This window comes from Tiliqua scincoides, chromosome 2 (genome assembly GCF_035046505.1).
Source record: "Tiliqua scincoides isolate rTilSci1 chromosome 2, rTilSci1.hap2, whole genome shotgun sequence".
NCBI lineage: Eukaryota > Metazoa > Chordata > Lepidosauria > Squamata > Scincidae > Tiliqua > Tiliqua scincoides.
Window position 1 is genome coordinate 35,701,635 of NC_089822.1, and position 18,189 is coordinate 35,719,823.

Here is an 18,189-nt window from a genome sequence, read left to right on the forward strand (position 1 = left end):
CCACTGCATGGGGATGCAGTGGCTCCAACACCATGGGAAAGAAATATCAGAAGATGATTTTCCAACATTCTGCATGAATAAAAACAGTAAGAAATTCTGTTTCTATATGTTGATATAGTGAAGAACCTCATAAAAGAGAGGTTTGGGCTGGCAGAGTGTTTTGGGAATTACATCATTAGTTTAAATCCTGCCTAACAAGATCTGCTAAATACTCCTAAATGTGTTTATCTCTTAGAACAAAATAAAACCCTACTAATCTAAAGTGATTGTTCGTTCTGAAATATTGAAACCAGTAGACCATTTCAGAGCCAGGTTTATTCTACGGCCCAGCCTACATGTGTAACATGAAGTGGGAACGAAGTGGTGGAATTCCAAAGTGAATGTGATAGAGAGCAGAAAACAGCAGAGCACTGAAAAGGACAAAATGGAGAGTTCCACTGTAAACCTGATCACATATTTAAACTGAGTGTAATACAATTAATTCCTTGCAAGTGGAAAACTAGCACATGAGGAAGCAGCCAAATCTTGGGACAGTGGCAGACCTCCCATTAAGAATGATGGGGCAAATGCCCCAGGCGCAAGTCTTTAGGACTCCGCGGAAGCCTCTTTGAGGCTCCCAACAGGGTTGGAAACTGTGCTTCCGGTTTTCCAGAAACGCAGTTTAAAGGTTTGGGGAAGCATCCCTGAGGGAAGCCTGCAGTCGCATGAGGATCCGAGAGCCTCAGGTGAGGGACTGTGGATTTGTTCATGTGGAGGAATGACAGCATCCCGTGGGGGAGTGCCATCTCAGACCTTTGCCCTGGGGCATGGGGCTGGGGAGGTCCGTCACTGTTTTGGAAGGAGTGAGGTGGGAAGTAGAGAATTTCCAAAGACTGGAAAAATGAGTCCCCACAAAAATGAGTGTGTCTTAGGCAGGAATGAGGGAGTTCTTGTAGAAGTTTTCACAAAAGCTCAAGAGCATAGTCAAATGAGATTCTGCAGATAGGCAACCTGAGGGATCATGGTGCAAGAGAAACCATATAGTGGAGCTCCACTTACAGTGGGTTCATTTTATGATCAAATCATTTTACAATGAATTCTCTGAAGCAAAACAAGGTTCACTATAGTATACAGTATTTTATTCACTTTATGATGGGCTTGCGATTGCTACCAGCAGGATTTTGTGGGTGATAGCTAAACCAATCAGCGATCTGAACGTAAGTGTTTAGTTGCATCGGCCAATAGCAGTGTTTTTAACATTCTGGCTGTGTCTGGAGGGAAGGATATAGACAATGCAAAAAACAAGTATCTCAGGCAGTAGCAGTGTTTTTAATGTTGTGGTTGTATGTACTGAGGGAAGGATCAAACCTTATAATTTGTGTTGCATAATTACAACACTGTGGAAACTGATAACCAGGGATGGGAAAACCCAGAGGGGCTTGAACTTGAGTTGAGTTGCCAATGCACTGTCCCCCAAGACTCAACTCGATAAAGAGTCCTAACAGGAACTTTCTGAATCTCCAAGTCACCCTTTAGTGACTCTAATGAACTCGAGTCGAGTCACCACCCCCTTTAAAAAGCCTGCCGTGGAAAAAAAACAGGGCTGTTGCTGGGGAGTGTGTGTGTGTCTTGGAGTTCCCTTTTCTCACTCCCCTGCTGTCCCCACCCATCTGAAAAGAGGGCAGGAAGGGTAGGAAGGAAGTAGTCCCTCTTCAGCTGCTCATTCAGTGAGGGTCCCCCTTCCTCCAAAGTAACAACAGAGCCATGTCATGCAAAGCATGATTACACCTCTGCCTTCTCTTTCTTCCATAGACTGAGTCTCCCCCTTTAAAAAGCCAGTTATGGGAAAAACGGAGCTGCTGCTGGGGTGTGTGTGCATGTGGGGGGGAGTTCTCTTTACTCACTCCCCTGCTGCTCCCTTCCATCTGTAAACAGGGTGGGAGGGATTGCATGAGAACCGGAACAGAAGCGGCAAGAGGGAGTCGGGTCACAAGCAGCAACTGGGAGGCTTACAAGGACAACCCAATCCTTTGCAGCTCTACTCAGAAATAGACCCTTTGCAGGTTGCCCCATCTCCGCTGCTCCTCCTGCCCTCCCTCAACCAATGAAAATATCAGAATGTTCATCTTTTGTCCAATGATCATCCGTTCCTTCCTTCCTTCCTATCAGAGACAGGAAAAGAGACCCTGGCCCGTCTCCCCCCCTCACATTAACCCTTCCCTGTCTCCCGGTTGGAACTCCTTGATGCTCACTGATCAGAATACTTGCCCCACAAGGTTTTCCAAGTGGTGAAAACAGTAAGTAAGCACTACCAGACCCAGGCAGACTTGAGTCAGCACATGTGGGGATGAGTGCTAAGTCAGGGGGACCCTAACCTGAATCTTTTCCAGAGTCTTCCACGCATGTGACCCATGAATCACTGAGTAAGCAAAAATCACACATTTTCACTACTTGAGCCTGAGACACTGACTCTAGTTCCCAATGCTACTGATAACCATAGTCCCTAAAGAGTGGACTAGTCACCTTTTAAATTCCATTTTAGAGAAGGAAACAGCTTAATTCTATGGCAGAAACTTCAACTTCCAAGGCCTTGGAATGAATTAACAAAAAACAATGATGGTAGATCTTGGGGCATCAGATGCTATCCTTCATTCCCTCCACTCTTCTCTCCTTGGACAAATGCAAAATGGCTGACATATGTCCAAGGAGACCCATAGGCAATCAGGAAGCCTACTGGGGGGGGGGTGGTAGTAAAGTGTTTTTACCTACCTCCAGCTTGCAATCTGATCACACCCCCTCCCCACCACTGGATGCAGCACACAGTCCATCACCATAGCTGCGTTGGTACCAATGGTGGGGGATAGGATTTGGTAGAGAAGAATTACTGGGTGGAATTAATGAACAGGAATAAAAACCTTTGGGGGAATGATCTATAATCAAGCTGTGAAAAGTCTTCCTAGGGAAGTTCAGAAAAATATCCTGAAGCAAAAGCCAAGAAAATTCACAAATAAAAGGGGGGAAAACCCACCTGAACAAACATTCATCTATAACCCAAAACTGAACTACATGTTGTAATATTTCTACATTGTCTAACTCAGTGCTGGTATTTCAAGAATTCTGAGACTATAGTAAGAAAATTTTGGTCTAACTGAGGTACATGTAATCAGTAATCACAGATTTACATAATTAGTGTGACAGCTTTCAATTACATAATTATTGTAAATATGTGCAATGATGCAATTAGGATTTGTAATTACAATGTGTAACTACATAATTAGGTGCTACAACATGGCAAAAACCCTTGTGAAAGGAAGCGGGAGCCTGCTAATGCTGGCACTGTAGTTTACAAGAATAATGTAGTTATATAAGTAGGAGCTTGCATTTTAATATGAACTCTGCTATCGCTAGTTTACATTTATAGCTCACAAATGAATGTTAAAAGTCAGGGAAATTATGCCAAAGTGCTTAGGAGAGATGCAGTTGCCTCCCTAAACAGGGGTATTTCAGCGTACTCTAGTCAGTACAGACATTAAACCACCTGTCCATCGTATTATTTACATACCATAACATAACCTAAGAATTAAGAGCATTTAAGTATAGCATGGTAATGAAACGGTTTTCCACAAGAGATTTCCACAAGAGATTTTACATAGATTTTGGATGGTTTATAAATATTACTTTTAAAGACCAACAGAATGCGAAGTTAAAATACTTCCTCCTGGAATAGATTGCCACATGGTAAAAGATGAAGCAGAAGGAAAGGAGATACTGTAGTTAAGATATGCTGGAGTGGACTATTGAACTAGTGCTTTGAGGCACCATGAATGAAGCATTGAATCAGAAGAACAGATTGCTTATGTTTAACTATATAGTCCTGTTCTGCAAAAGTGGAGAGCAGACTCAAAAGTTTCCAGGACATTGTTGTTTTGCCCCTGATCTTAAGGGTGGAAACCCAATGCACATTGGGTGCCTGAAGGCTGGAAAGAATGTTCAGTCACTCAGAGCTCAATCCTATCCACACTTACCTGGGAGTAAGTACTACTGACTATAATGAGACTTACTTCTGAGTAGATGGGCCTAGGATTGGGCTCTTAGTTCCTTTAAGGGCCATCTCTAAGTTCCAACAGTTAGAGCTAGACCAGGAGAAGTGATGGCTGGGTGAACCATGTGACTGCACAGATGACCACTCAATGAATTATAGGCGCAAGGAACTAGTAAACAAGCAAGTAATCTAATTAAGCAAGCTTAACTTGATGTCTCTGAGCAGTCACAGCTACTGAATTCGTAGTTTAGGAGAAGATATTCTGTACAACAGTGCACCCAAACAAGGCATTACCTCATGACTATGTATAGTGCTTGATAAAGGTCCATCATGTAAATCACAATGCTCTCCAGAACTGAAACACCTCTCAATCTTGCACTGTAGGATGAAGCACTCAGATGGGTTGTGCTTTCCAGGAAGCTAGTGGTTCTTTCTTCACTAACTGGTAAGTCACTAAGGGCACAATCCAAACCTGCGCTGGAGCAGGCAAGCCAGGAGGCTTGCACTGCATCCAATGCAGGTTTGTTGGGTGCAGCGGCTCAGCCACGGGCAAGGGGAAGCTCTTCCCCTTACCCCTGGGTAAGGACTGCACACCCTGATGGGTCTCCTCGTAGCTGCACCACCTCTGGAGGTGGCGCAAGTCCGAGGAGAGCGGAGCGGCTGGAAGCGGCTGGTCCCAGCCCCGCCCCGGCCCCCCATGTGCCCACCCCCAGGGCCGCCCATTGCCCGCCCTCCCCCTCCCAGAAACGACCCCTCCTGCCCCCTCCCCATGCCTACCACGCCTACCTACCACACCTACCTACGACACAAGCGGCGGCGCAGGAGCCACCGCGGAGGCTTCTGCCTGCCTCCGCGTGTTGGCGCAACTGAACGTGCCTACGTGGCTCCCACCCACAGAGGCGCAAACATGCAGATGATGGGTAAAAACATTCCTGCCTTCTTGGGGCTTTTCAGTGGCAGATAAAAAGCCTGTTCTTTGCCCAGAATGATGCAGTTCAGTGAATGTAGAAAAAATAAGCTCTCCTAATAGTCTGGATATATGAACCTCTCTTTCAGCATCTGAAGCTTTGTTTTGAAAGAAAAGAGATGGGATTTTCTTGATTAATGTGGAATGTTGAGATTGGGCAAAAGGGCAATGCCCAATCTCAACACCACTGTTTCTGGATTAAAAATGAAACATGGAAAAATCAGACCACAGAGTAGAGTGCACAGTTCACTGGTCTTCCATGCTGAACTAATGCATATCAGAAACACCAATGTTGACATAGATCTACTGTAGCCATACGCTCGAACAGTTTGCTCATAAATTGGCACAGGATGGAAGACAAATTCCATAATGGAACAAGTAGCTTTATAGGTGGGTGGATAGTTCTTGAAAAATCTTCTGATTAGCAGTATGGGAAACACATACATTGCCTACTGCCAAATGGAAGACAGAGATGGCAGCAAAATGAACTCTTAAGGAAGAATTCACCAAATGCACAGACTTGAGGCGAATATCATGCCATAGGATGCCCTAGATAGAGGAATCCCTTGGCTGAAAATTGTTAGATGCTGCATATAGTGGCAAAGCCACAAAGGACTAGGCAAGAGGTATTGCTGGAAACATAACACCTGGGAGAAGTTATGGGGTGTGTGTGTCAGGGCTGTTAGCTACTGTTGTAAGAGGACAACAAAGAACACCTTGTTACAATGCAAAGTTCAATTGCCGTTCTTCTGTCCTTTCTCCCCCACGCATGGTCTTTTCTCCCAGGTGGTGTAACTCCCTCAGAGATAGTGTGGTCCATGACAATGTCAGATCCATAGGAATAGCCCAACAATGGTATCTTTGGAATAGATTTCAATAAAGAGTGAGATTGTTCCAGGATCAGGTTGGCAACAGGAATGTTGCAGCCACCAAGGTAGAAGGCATTGGTGTTTAGACTTTGGAAAGTTTTTCTGAAGGCTTGGCTTCTGAATGATGTTTCACTGCCTTTTTAGGGGGAACCCCAGTACTGGTCAATCACCTAGTGTGGGACGTATGCCATTTGCTGTGCCTTTTAGGTATTGCTTTGATCCTGACAGCAGCCTGAAGAGAGTTTATGCACTGGAAGCCACTGTCAGTAGTGAAGAAGGAAGTAGGTTTGCAGAAGGTGCTGATACTGTTACAAGGATGCTGCAGGAATATTGCTGTGGGGATGCAGATGCCCACTACAAAGCTTTTTCCTCAAATAAAGGAGACCAGTGTTATGCCCAATAGTGGATAAGTGTTTTGCTCCACAATGGCAAGTTTTTAAAAAGTAACCCTTGTTGCCATACAGTGTTGGCATCCTTCAGTCTCGGAAGACTATGGTATCACGCTCTGAATAGTGGTTCTGGAACAGTGTCCTCTCCAGTGCGCAAAGCCTGGGTAAAGTAGATATGGAGGATAGACTGTTACCCATGCAGCAAATCTTCCCTCTCCAATGGAAAGGCAGAAGCCAATACGGTTGGTTCCAGCGGCGTTGCAGGAGTTGCCGGAACGTGACTGTGTTCAGCCATGAACTGCCTCAGGGACCCCGTCTCCGGATTTTGTCTCGAGGATGACTCCTGAAGCCTTTTCCGTAACTGGATGTAGCCACAAGGTAGTGGAGGTTTGGGATCAGAGTTTTCCTTTTCTCAGATGAGCTGCCTTCCCAGGCTAACGAGTCCCATCTATCCAGTGGCTGTTCAGTCACCACTTATGACAAGTATAGGCAAACTGAGGGCCTATTCTTATCCCCAGCCCCCAGAGGTTACAGTGACACAGAACTAACTAATGTACTAACTACCAACATTTTTAAATCTATGATTTTGTAACATCAAACTACTAACACAATGGTTGGCAACCTTCAGTCTCGAAAGACTACGGTATAAGCCTACAGCACCTGGTATTCCCAGGTGGTCTCCGATCCAAGTACTGACCAGGACTGACCCTGCTTAGCTTCCAAGATCAGATGAGATCGGGTATGTGCAGGGTAACAGTCGTAGAAAATAAAAATTAAAACTGTGTTTAAAGTCTTCCAAATTTCTGTGGGACAAAAGACAAAGATAAGCATTACTTGTGATGCTGCTTCAGTGATGGTTAAAAAGGAACAGAAGGATTGGGCATTCTTCCTAACCTTGAGACACACAGTGTGCAATGATAGGTCTCTGTGTAATCATTTGTGCAGAAACAAGATGACCCGCCCAACTGTTCCCCCTTCAGGTTCGGCTCCAACTGTTGGATCACTCTTGCAATGCTTCAATTTGAATTTATGTGGTATTCCTCAAAGGAAATGAGGGACTGGATATTTTTTTCTCCCTTTAAAACACAAGGTGTGTACAGGGATCTCTTGTCTTAAGAACAAAAGCAAACTCACCAGAGCCCTAGTAGCTTCTCAGTCAGTTCTGTGAATGTGCAGAATGGCACCATGTGTGACTGCACCAAGACCACCTATAAAATAGGACCACCATTTGTGGAGACCTCTTTCTAAATATACAGAATCAAAAGCTTGACCTAAGCAGTGCTGAAATGTTGACTGTCATGGATTAGGTGCATAGTGCCTTTATGGGTCTGGCAGGGCTGAGCTGCAGAATGATGAGAAATTTGACGAGAGAGCAGTTTCAAACAAAGTACTGCAGAATGCAGGCATCAGTCAGAGCTTGAGAGAGGGAACATGGCATCAGTTAGGCTATGATTAATATTATAAATAATCAGATCATTTATAATCAGGTAATATTCTTCATTTAAATATCTAGAACCTTAGCAATCACAATTGGATTCTGCATACTAGCATGCAGTTATTTTGCAATAAAAGGATCAGAGTTTAAATCCATACATGGTAAACTATACTTACTGTACTGGCAGTTTCTTCCCATAAATTCACCTGGACACTCACAGGAATAGTTTGCAATGAGATCTGTACAAATTCCACCGTTCTTGCAGGGTTCAAGTTCACATTCATTCACATCTGTGGGGATGACCAATGAGCGCATTAGAGTATTAATCAGAAAATGTTTGCATTTTTGAAATAAGAGTTCTGGTACTTGATTGCATATAATTAGTATTACTAGGTAATATAATATCAGTAAAAAATGCATTCAGTCAAAAACCTCTCCCTCCCAGGAATCTACAATAAAGGCTGCAATCCTACACAGACATACCTGCATGTAAATCTAATCCAGGGGACATCCACTAAAGTTGAGAGCTAGGAGAGTTAGGACAGACAAAAGAAAATATTTCTGTACTCAGCATGTAGTTAATCTGTGGAACTCTTTGCCACAGGATGTGGTGATGGCATCGGGCCTAGATGCATTTAAAAGGGGATTGGACGAATTTCTGGAGGAAAAATCCATCACGTGTTACAAGCCATGATGTGTATGTGTAACCTCCTGATTTTAGAAATGGGCTATGTCAGATGCAAGGGAGGGCACCAGGATGCAGGTCTCTTGTTATCTGGTGTGCTCCCTGGGGCATTTGGTGGGCCGCTGTGAGATACAGGAAGCTGGACTAGATGGGCCTTTGGCCTGATCCAGTGGGGCTGTTCTTATGTTTTAATTGAACTCAATGGGACTCACTTCTGAGTAGATTGCTTTGCATGCTTTCCATCTTAAGCACACCCTGTTTGGTATAATCTGCATTGAACTAAATAGGACCTACTTCTGAGCATGCATTCCTAAGAATACACTGCACACACCAGATAATGCTATACCCTGAAAAATATATAGTGCAATATAGCCAAAGTTAGGCAATTTAAACACAAAGGTTGTTTTTTTCTCACTAAAACAAAAAGAGAAACCTAAACATATGAATTTCCTTTCACCAACATAATTCATTTCCCATATTACCTCTTCTACTAAGCACTGACTTATATTGATTTTTTGCATCACATTCCTCTCTGAAAAATATAGTCATTTATTCCTTCAGTAAATATGCTTTAAGAGATTTAGGGCTCAATCCTATCCAATTTCCCAGCTCCAGTGTAGCCACAATGTAGCCATGTGGTAAGGGAACACATGTTGAAAAGGCCCCAGTGATTGCCCCTCCAGACCTACCACAAGGTTTCCTATGATCACCATATCTACAATCATAGGTCTGTCAGTTTTCTACAAGTATAATAGTATTGAACTGTTAATTGCCTGCCAGCTTCAATACCATCCCTGGCAGCATTTGTCAAGTACTGGAATCATGGGGAAAGAAGTAACAGATTCCATCCTGCTGCGATAATGCTTTTCTTTCTTTCTTTCTTTCTTTCTTTCTTTCTTTCTTTCTTTCTTTCGTCCGTCCGTCCGTCCGTCCGTCCGTCCGTCCGTCCGTCCGTCCTTCCTTCCTTCCTTCCTCAAATAAACTCTGCTAACCCCTTTTGTTTTAAGTTAGGGTACAATCCTAGCAGCGCTGAAAGCTTGTTTGCGCCTCCTCAGGAGTCGGCTGGGCTGCCGCAGGGATATGTGCATCCAGTCTCTGTGCTAACTTCACAGGGGAGTCTTGCATTGGTCGAGCTCGGCCGACACAAGGTTCTGGGGAGGGGGGGAGAAGGCAGGGAGGAGGTGGGAGGGAGGCGTTCTGGGGCAGGGGGAGAGCAGTCCTGGGGAGGGCTGATGGGGAGCAAGAGGCAGGGTTGGGACCCAGCAGATATGCTGGATCCTAACTCTCATTCCCGAGCAGTACAGAGCAGCTACAAGCCACTCTGCTTTCCTCTGACTTATGCCACCTCCAGAGGTGGCACAAGTCCAAGGAGACCCATTGGGGCTGTGGTGGCTTACACGGTTGTAAGGGGAAGAGTTTCCTCTTACCTCCAGCTGAGCCACTTTTGGTCCCTATCTTGTGCTAGTTACAGTGCAGGCCTCCAGGCCTGTTCCAGACCTTGCAACTCTCTGGACGTTGAATCTCTTCCACATATGGTTTTAACTTGCAAATGGTTTGATGATCTGCGTTTGCAGTTGCTCAGGCCATTGCTACATCAGTTGCTATTAGGAAATGATGAGGCATGTACATGCCAGGTTGCAAAATTTCTTTACTCAATTTTGAGGAGGCGTGGTATAAGTAAGGGCGGTGTATTGGTTGGGCACATGGGCTGTTTTAGGTGTAGTTTACATGTACAGCTTGAGTCTCATTATTTGAGACTCATTATTTGGTTTCCCTTCCCAGAACTCACTTGGATGGCAAAAAATGCACTATAGCAAATCAATTTTAAAAACAAAGTTTCTTTGCTCAGGTGATTTAAAAACAGCCTTGCTGACCTTTGTGAGGTTAAGATAGAGTCATTAAGAGGACAATCCAACAATCAGTCTCTCTCAAGGTGCTAAGAAAGGTTTCACTCTCACCCCTCCCTTCACCAATGCAAAGTATCTTTCTTTCACATGCTCAGGGGGAAGGGAGGGGTCATGGGCTGAAGCTGCCTGAAGAGAGAATGATTGATGGATTGTCAGCCTGCTCCCCCCTCTCTCATTGTTAAAGGACTGTTTTCCTTTAATTTTCCTTTAATTTAAAGGGCGCTTCTCATTGCGTTGAGAGAGAAAAATCTATGGATAATTAGGTTATACCTGTAATCACTTGCATGACTTTCTCTCTCTACAACAGTAAGAAAAGCGGTTTTTTTAAACTGTGATTTTAAAGGGGTGCATTTTTCCCCTTCTCCAGGGATCAGCACATTCCTTCCTTTGCAGGGGCCATTCGTGTTGAGTCAAATCCGTGTATAAAAAATCAGTGTATAACAAGGTTGGACCTGTATTGTCCTATGTTATGTTTTATTTAATGCCAATAAAGGTTCCTGAATCTGAATCTGTTCCAGCACAAGATAGGATTGCGCTGTTAGTCTCTGTTCTCCTGTTCAGTGCTCAGGATACAAGCAACCTTCAAATTGAGAAGTGAAACCATTTTGCAAGACTCAAATGGCGAATAGGTACGTTTTCAGAAAAAAGAACTTAAAGGGTAACCTGGAGAGAGAGAACAAAGAACAATAAATATTCCTTCTCTCTAAAGTTTTGGAGAGAAAAGGGAAAGAGATTTTGCTGATCTGATATACAATGACTTTTTACTCTTTCAAAGGAAGAAAACATAAACCACTTTTTGAAAGAGAATAGAAAAAAGTATACTTTCTAAGAAATTGAGGAAATGGATGACACAAAAAGACAAAGCTTACTCCGGACTTAGATAATAGCTTTTCTTGTTGAAATGCAAAATCTAGAGAAAAACTGAGAATATTTACATACTTGCACACTTTCTGATAAGTGTGTTGTACAGAGTGATAAAAACAAGCATTATCATATAAACCAGCATTTGGTCCATTGTATAAGCTTTTATCCAGTCAAAACCCTTATTGATTGGAAATACCATTTTTCTTCCTTTAACTGAGAAATGCCATATTATGCTGATTTTATTTCCTAAAGTATGGGACACTGAAAGGAGCCAACATCAGAATTTCAAGCGCATAAACCTTAAACAAGTTCCTCAAATTGTAGAATGTTTAATGGACAGAGTGTTAGACCAGTAAGAACTGGGCTCAAATCTCTGCACAGCCATAAAGTACACTCACTTGGTAGCCTTGAGCAAGCTATTATATCTGAGGCTAGTTTATCACACAGGGTTATTGTGAGGATAAAGAGACACTTTTATGTACGCTGCCTGAACTTCTTGAAACATGTTTGTGACATATATGGGGGAATGACATGTAAATAATTTAATGGTAGAAATAGGAAAAATAGTGACATGCAACACATATTTTGTATTATCAAAATATAAATGCAAGTTTACCCAGGGATTTGTTTTTATAGCACATATAGAATTCTGTCAAAATTAAGTGCTTGGCTTAACTATCTGAAATGGTTAGATAATTTGTGTTAGGCGATTCCATGTAAAACTCATGTATAGTCTCTGTATGGACACTTGATGACTGTTTCAGGAAAGCTGATCCAATTGTGCACAGCTCTCTGCTAACACTAAGGTAGCTTGGGGAATAACTTGGCAAGTCATCTGGTTTCTCCACTTCAGATATGAACATTGGTATAGCTATAGGGGGCTTGTGCATTAAGTACTACAGGAGCCGCAATGCGCCACGAAAGTGCCCCCTCCCACTCACCTCTGGAGTGCCTGCGCATTGGTGTCTCTGCTCGGAATGGCTCCGAAGGTGAGTGGAAGGGGCTGCTTACATAGCACTTTTCAGAGCCTGCCTTACCTACTGCACCGCCTCCACCAAAGCTACACCACTGGATATGAGCATTAAATATCATGGGATAGGGCATGCATGTGTGACTAAATGATACATGCAGATTTCATCTGGAAAACTGTCATAGTTCTTGCACACTGTCTTTAAATGTGCCATTTAAAAATGTAAGTATTTAATTCACTTCGTACACACATTTTGAAAGGTGGCATTACCCGGTGCTCCCCCCCCCCCAAGTTGATGACACAGCACTGATAATTTCAACAAGTTGTCATAAATGACAGCACTTTAAACGGGGTAGCAGTGTGAGTGAGGTACTTTTGGCAGGATAAAGCCTGCTCCGTTTCACAGTTGTTCATTTTCCGGCAGAATTTCACCCTAGTGAGGCAATTTCAGAGAATGTCATTTTAATTGGGGCGTTCACTGTGGCAGTGCGTTGAAAGATGTGTTAATTTCTCTTCACACACTGTGAGGTTAGCCTTAGTTTAAGAAAGGGTGATAAAGGAAATATAATATTAATTCAAAATACATAATATTTAAAAGACCTTTTATTCTGGGAATGGGTAAGATGCAGGTTGCAGAAAAGCTAAACTGCTATTGCTTTCAAGAGAAAAGAAGGCAAGCCAAAGCCACTTTCTTTGCAGGAGTCAAACAAAGGCCAAGCTTGTAACAACTTTTTTCCCTATGTCTTGAAGTGATACTAAATTTAGTGTAGTTAAAATGTCATTTCTTGAAGACTTCAACATATCCATGAGGAAAGGCATGAACAATTTATAACTCTGCTTTGAAGCACTTGTTAAACCAATCTGACACACAAAAATTGCACTCCATTAGAAACTCACCACACCGACTCAACTCTCTGTTTTGAACTAAGTTTCTGTATCTTTCTGTGTTCCTAAAAATAAATGCAACAGGATATTTAATAATATCCTGTTGAATTGACTTTGAGGAAGACAAAAAGAGATCGGACACAAACCAGACCCCGGGATAGGCCAGCACATGTTCCCTGCACCAGCCCTGGGGTCTTGCAAACGCGCTGTAAGGCACATTTGCGCCACTGAGTGAGGAGGGAGGCTGTGCACCATCCTCTAGAGGCTGACTCAACCCCTGCTGAACTGGTGCAATAGGTACAGCCATATTAGCAGAGGCAGGCCAGCACAGGGGCTTGGGGAGGGTGGGAAGAAGACATTCTGGGACGGGGAGAATGGGCGGCGGGTAGGCATATGGGTGGGCTGCGGCCAAGCAGGAGGGTAGGGCCAGGATCTGGCATTTGTACCCCACTCCTGAGCAACCCCGGAGCAGCTCTGGGCTGCTTGGATTTACGCCACCTCTTTAGGTGGCACAGATCTGAGTAGCCCCATTGGGGCTGCTGCGGGATTACCTGGGGTAAGGGCAATGAATTCCCCTTGCCTCAAGCTGAGCCGCAGGCAGCCCCAACCCTGCTCTGGATGCAGTGCAGATCAGTTGGCCCGCCTGCTCCAGGGCAGATTAGGATTGGGCTGATAGTTAAAAATATGTTTTTAGTGAAATATTAAGGCCAAATCCTATCCTTGAGGACCAATCCTATCGTTCCCCTCACTCCCTACCAGTGCAGCCACACTAAAACGACTTGCGCTGTATCCTGCAGGGCAGGGGACAGTTGCAGAGGTCTCCTCTGGGTAAGGGAACATGTGTTCACATGTGTTCCCTTATTCAGGGGTAAGCCTCCAAAGTCTGGTCTGGCATACTCATATTTGTGCCAGATAAATGGGCCTAGGTCAGGGAACTAAGTCTGGAAAGGGAGCTTGGATTCAGTGGATGTTGCTGCCACCAAACCCCTCCCTGATTCCCCCATTGCCTTCTTATGCTTTCGCGCTGAAGAAAGATTATTTTATTTTACATTATTTTAGTTAATGCTGGCAGAAGGATACTTCTGCCAGCTGGGCAACCCAATTGTATTGGGTTGATAGTCACTGATGAGGTGGTTCAGAACACTTGGATTGGAAGCCCCTGAATCATAACTCCGATGACTGCACAGAAACACATTTCTTCCGTAAACTTTGATGATGGTAGTAATCAGCCTGCTGGCTTCTCCTCTGCACACACTGCCACACAGTCCTGGAACGTGCTGGAATCCCTAGCATGTATTCACTGCTGAAACAGAGACGCCTGCGTTGGCTTGGTCATGTCGTGAGAATGGATGATGGCCGGATCCCAAAGGATCTCCTCTATGGAGAACTCGTGCAAGGAAAGCGCCCTACAGGTAGACCACAGCTGCGATACAAGGACATCTGCAAGAGGGATCTGAAGGCCTTAGGGATGGACCTCAACAAGTGGGAAACCCTGGCCTCTTAGCGGCCCGCTTGGAGGCAGGCTGTGCAGCATGGCCTTTCCCAGTTTGAAGAGACACTTTGCCAACAGTCTGAGGCTAAGAGGCAAAGAAGGAAGGCCCATAGCCAGGGAGACAGACCAGGGACAGACTGCACTTGCTCCCGGTGTGGAAGGGATTGTCACTCCTGGATTGGCCTTTTCAGCCACACTAGACGCTGTGCCAGAACCACCTTTCAGAGCGCGATACCATAGTCTTTCGAGACTGAAGGTTGCCAATACAATACACTGCCACAGGACTCAGGACTAAATTAATTAATGCTATTAGAAACTGCTTTTTAGGCACCTGGGATTTCTTTCTCAGCCAGACTATCTGGTATTCAATTTACGAGCCCACACAACGGCACCAATTGTGCGATTCTTGGTAATGCCATTGAAACGTCAGAAACTGTTGCAGCATATTGAAAATTAATATCAAGGCACAGCTATCAAGGCTGGCATATGAAATCAGTAAAAATTAATAGAGATATGCTTTGGAATTTACATATTAATTGTGTACATGACCCACTACGTGAATGAAAGGTCAGGGAATCACAGAAATATTGGTTTGCAATCCGTTGGCATGAATGCATCAGTGTGGTTTGATAGGTTTGTAATTATCCAGATTAATTGATTCATAGAGACAATATCAGAGGGGGAAAAGTGAAATAAAACAAAATTATAGGTTGGACACTTAGAAATTATAATTCCACAAGAAGCTGCATGCCTTGGAATGAGGTCGCTTTAATTTAGCTTCTGTACTCTGGGTAAATTTGGGCAGATTACATACCTGAATTCTAATGAGCTTGCAGCTGAGTTTGTAGACAGGGAACCAGGAAAGACAGATTTCAAGTAGTTATAAAACCATGGGCTGAATCCTAACCTTTCTAGCACCAATGTAGCCACAATGCAGTCCCAAGGTTAGGGAATAAACATTCCCTTACCTTGAGAATGTCTTCATGATTGCCCCCCACCACAGGATTCAGCATATGCTCCATTGGCACAGCTGCCTCAGTGCTGGAAAGTTGGATTGGGCCTAGTATAAGTTTGTTAGGAAACAGGCAAAAAGAGTTAGCACTATTTGTGAATGGGTTTAATCAGTTTTATTATTTGTATTCAACAGACGTATTTATGCTTCTACATATCAACAGAATTCAGCTCTTCAAAATGATACCAGCTCAAAAATCACAAATAAGAATAAACTAATCTGAGGTCAATCATTTTAATTTTCTATATGATTTACTGTAGGTAAATACAATCTGCCAACATACTACCCTAATTTTGATAAGAATTTAGCACATCTAATTTCCCCAAATATATGGACTTGATACCTCCTATGGCTATGAGATACAAAGTGTTGTATCCTGACCCTCTCTTCCACAAACAGAAGGCATTTCTATTCAAGCAAAGGAAGAGGGAGAATGAGTTAATATTTTCACTTCATATTCCACATTCTTGTTTTCCCACTGTTTTTGTATTTTCATAAACTATTTCTTTCAATTATGTATTGTGTGTTATTTGGGCATTGTTTGCTAATGTATACACAACAATGCAGTATTTTGAATGTGCGTTAATTACTGCTTTTGCTTCCAGAACAGCCAATAAAAGTAATACAATTCCAAGACGTCCTTCTCAAACACTATGAGAAATATGAGGGAAAGTATAAGAGCTTTGAGTTGCCCTATGATATTTTGGAACCAGTAAGGCTGCTGATACAACAAAATAAAACACAGATACAGTGACAGAAAAGGTTGGAAGGGATAATAAAGTGGGGCTTTAGAGTTGCACATGACTGTGAAAAGTATGCATGGAAGATCTGGAGCTTAGTAGAATTTAGAGATGGGCAGTCCAGTCCAACTTCAGTTTCCCCCTGCCAAAGCAGCCCATGGGAAAGTTTCAGGCAGGCAGGAGGAGGAGGTTCTGCTATTTTTAAAGAAAACCACACAGATGATGCCTGTCTCACCAACCTGTTACAGAATCATGACACACATTGAGCAGCAAAGAAGATGCTGGAGCAGTCCTAAATAGCTCCCCTTCTTCTCTAATGGAGCTCACACCTTGTACTATGCAATGAAAATTCTAGATCTCTAACCCAGCCATTTTCAACCACTGTGCCGTGGCACACTGGTGTGCTGTGAATAGTCCACAGGTGAGCTACAGGATTTTGGGAGAAGGTCGTTTATTAGTAGGGCCAATGGGGGATGTGAGCCCCCCACTGGCAGCAAGGTGTGCCTTGTCAACTGTCAAAAACCTGATGGTGTGCCTTGACAATTTTAGTGCCTTGTCAGTGTGTCGTGAGATGAAAAGGATGAAAGTCTCTGCTCTAACCAGTTTAAACACGTTCAAATATGCAGAAACAACCTCCTCTACGTACAGCCTCATGCATGCCTCTTAAACAGTCCCACCCACGTTGACAGTGCTCTTCTCACCAAGAGAACTTACGAGGGGAAAGAGCAGGCGCCAGTAGGCAAGAGCTCTTGTGCTAAACTGAGATTCCTTGAGATATACATCTGCAGCTTTTCCCTTCAAATACCTGGTAGGTGATTTGAGGCTTCTACTATCACAAAGCAATTTACCATTTCCAAAACTCCTGCAGAAATTGTGACAGCCATGACTTTGTTACCGTTTTTGCCTTGTTGGGTGGACTCATTCAGAATTGCTGGTAGCTGTTCTGGTATGATCTAATTGCAGCGTGGTTGATAATGACAGTGCTTATAATCAGTGGGAGCAATCTACACCCCATTCTGATTTTAGGATTGTGCTATTGACGTGTGAGTACCTGTCGTTATGTTCCCTTGACAAAAGTCACATGCATCACTTTTATCCCTGTAAATAGCTAACTGGGGAATCCAATCAAAATACAGTCACTATATTAGTCAAGGCATGTATTTTGGAATGTTTCACTTGCAAAAATGGCTGGGTAAAAACAGTGGTTGTGGTGCAGTACTACATAAAATTGATTTCAGATTACATTTCCTACCCACAGAGCTGTTATGCTGCAAGAATTTCCTATTTCAGTATCAATTTTCTCAATACCTATCAACAGCAGGAGACAGTGTAAATATTTTGTAGTTGAAAAATGGTGTTGAAGAATATTGCTACTGGGCAAAAGGTACTCTGCCTGTTCTTAGAAGGAACTGGAAAAGATTGATAGTGAAAATAGTAATGTAGCACTTACCGTGAGGCTAATTCTAAACTTACCATTTTCCCTGGGCTATGACATCACTATTTTTATAGGGTTTTCATAAAACATTTTGTTTTAAATCAAGGTGGGATATGGTTTCATATGCAATTCTATACTGACAGTGATGGGGAGATTCTAGCTGCAGTAGGACTTAGGTGTACCCTCTGTGTGAATTCCACTCAGTCAAGGGATTCTTGGGTTTCTGACCTGTCTCTTTTCACCCTGAGAACATAATCTGCATGGGCAAGCTTAGTATATTGGCTACCATAGCAATTCCTATTAAATGCAAATATATTCTATTGTGTTATACTCTGCCCCGGAGTCTTTGATGAAGCATATAAAATACTATTTGTCCATTCGGGCACCTGACAGAATGGTTGACAGTCCTCATCTGAAGAGAACAAGTATTTTGTCTATAAACCTTTATGTCCCCACTGTAACATTTACAAACACCAGTGGAGCATATGCTATGTTAGCACAAGTTGTTGCAAAAGTGC

General features: G+C 43.3%; 1 protein-coding gene and 1 pseudogene across 1 annotated transcript in view; both read right to left on the reverse strand.

Moving 5' to 3' along the window:
• Positions 1 to 18,189, reverse strand: part of EDIL3 (EGF like repeats and discoidin domains 3) — a 190,856-nt gene that overhangs the window by 98,580 nt on the left and 74,087 nt on the right. The window contains exon 5 of the mRNA XM_066612550.1: positions 7,858 to 7,971. Within this exon, the coding sequence (XP_066468647.1) occupies positions 7,858 to 7,971 (114 nt within the window). The remainder of the gene's footprint in view (positions 1 to 7,857; positions 7,972 to 18,189) is intronic.
• On the reverse strand, positions 6,895 to 7,011 carry LOC136642502 (5S ribosomal RNA; annotated as a pseudogene).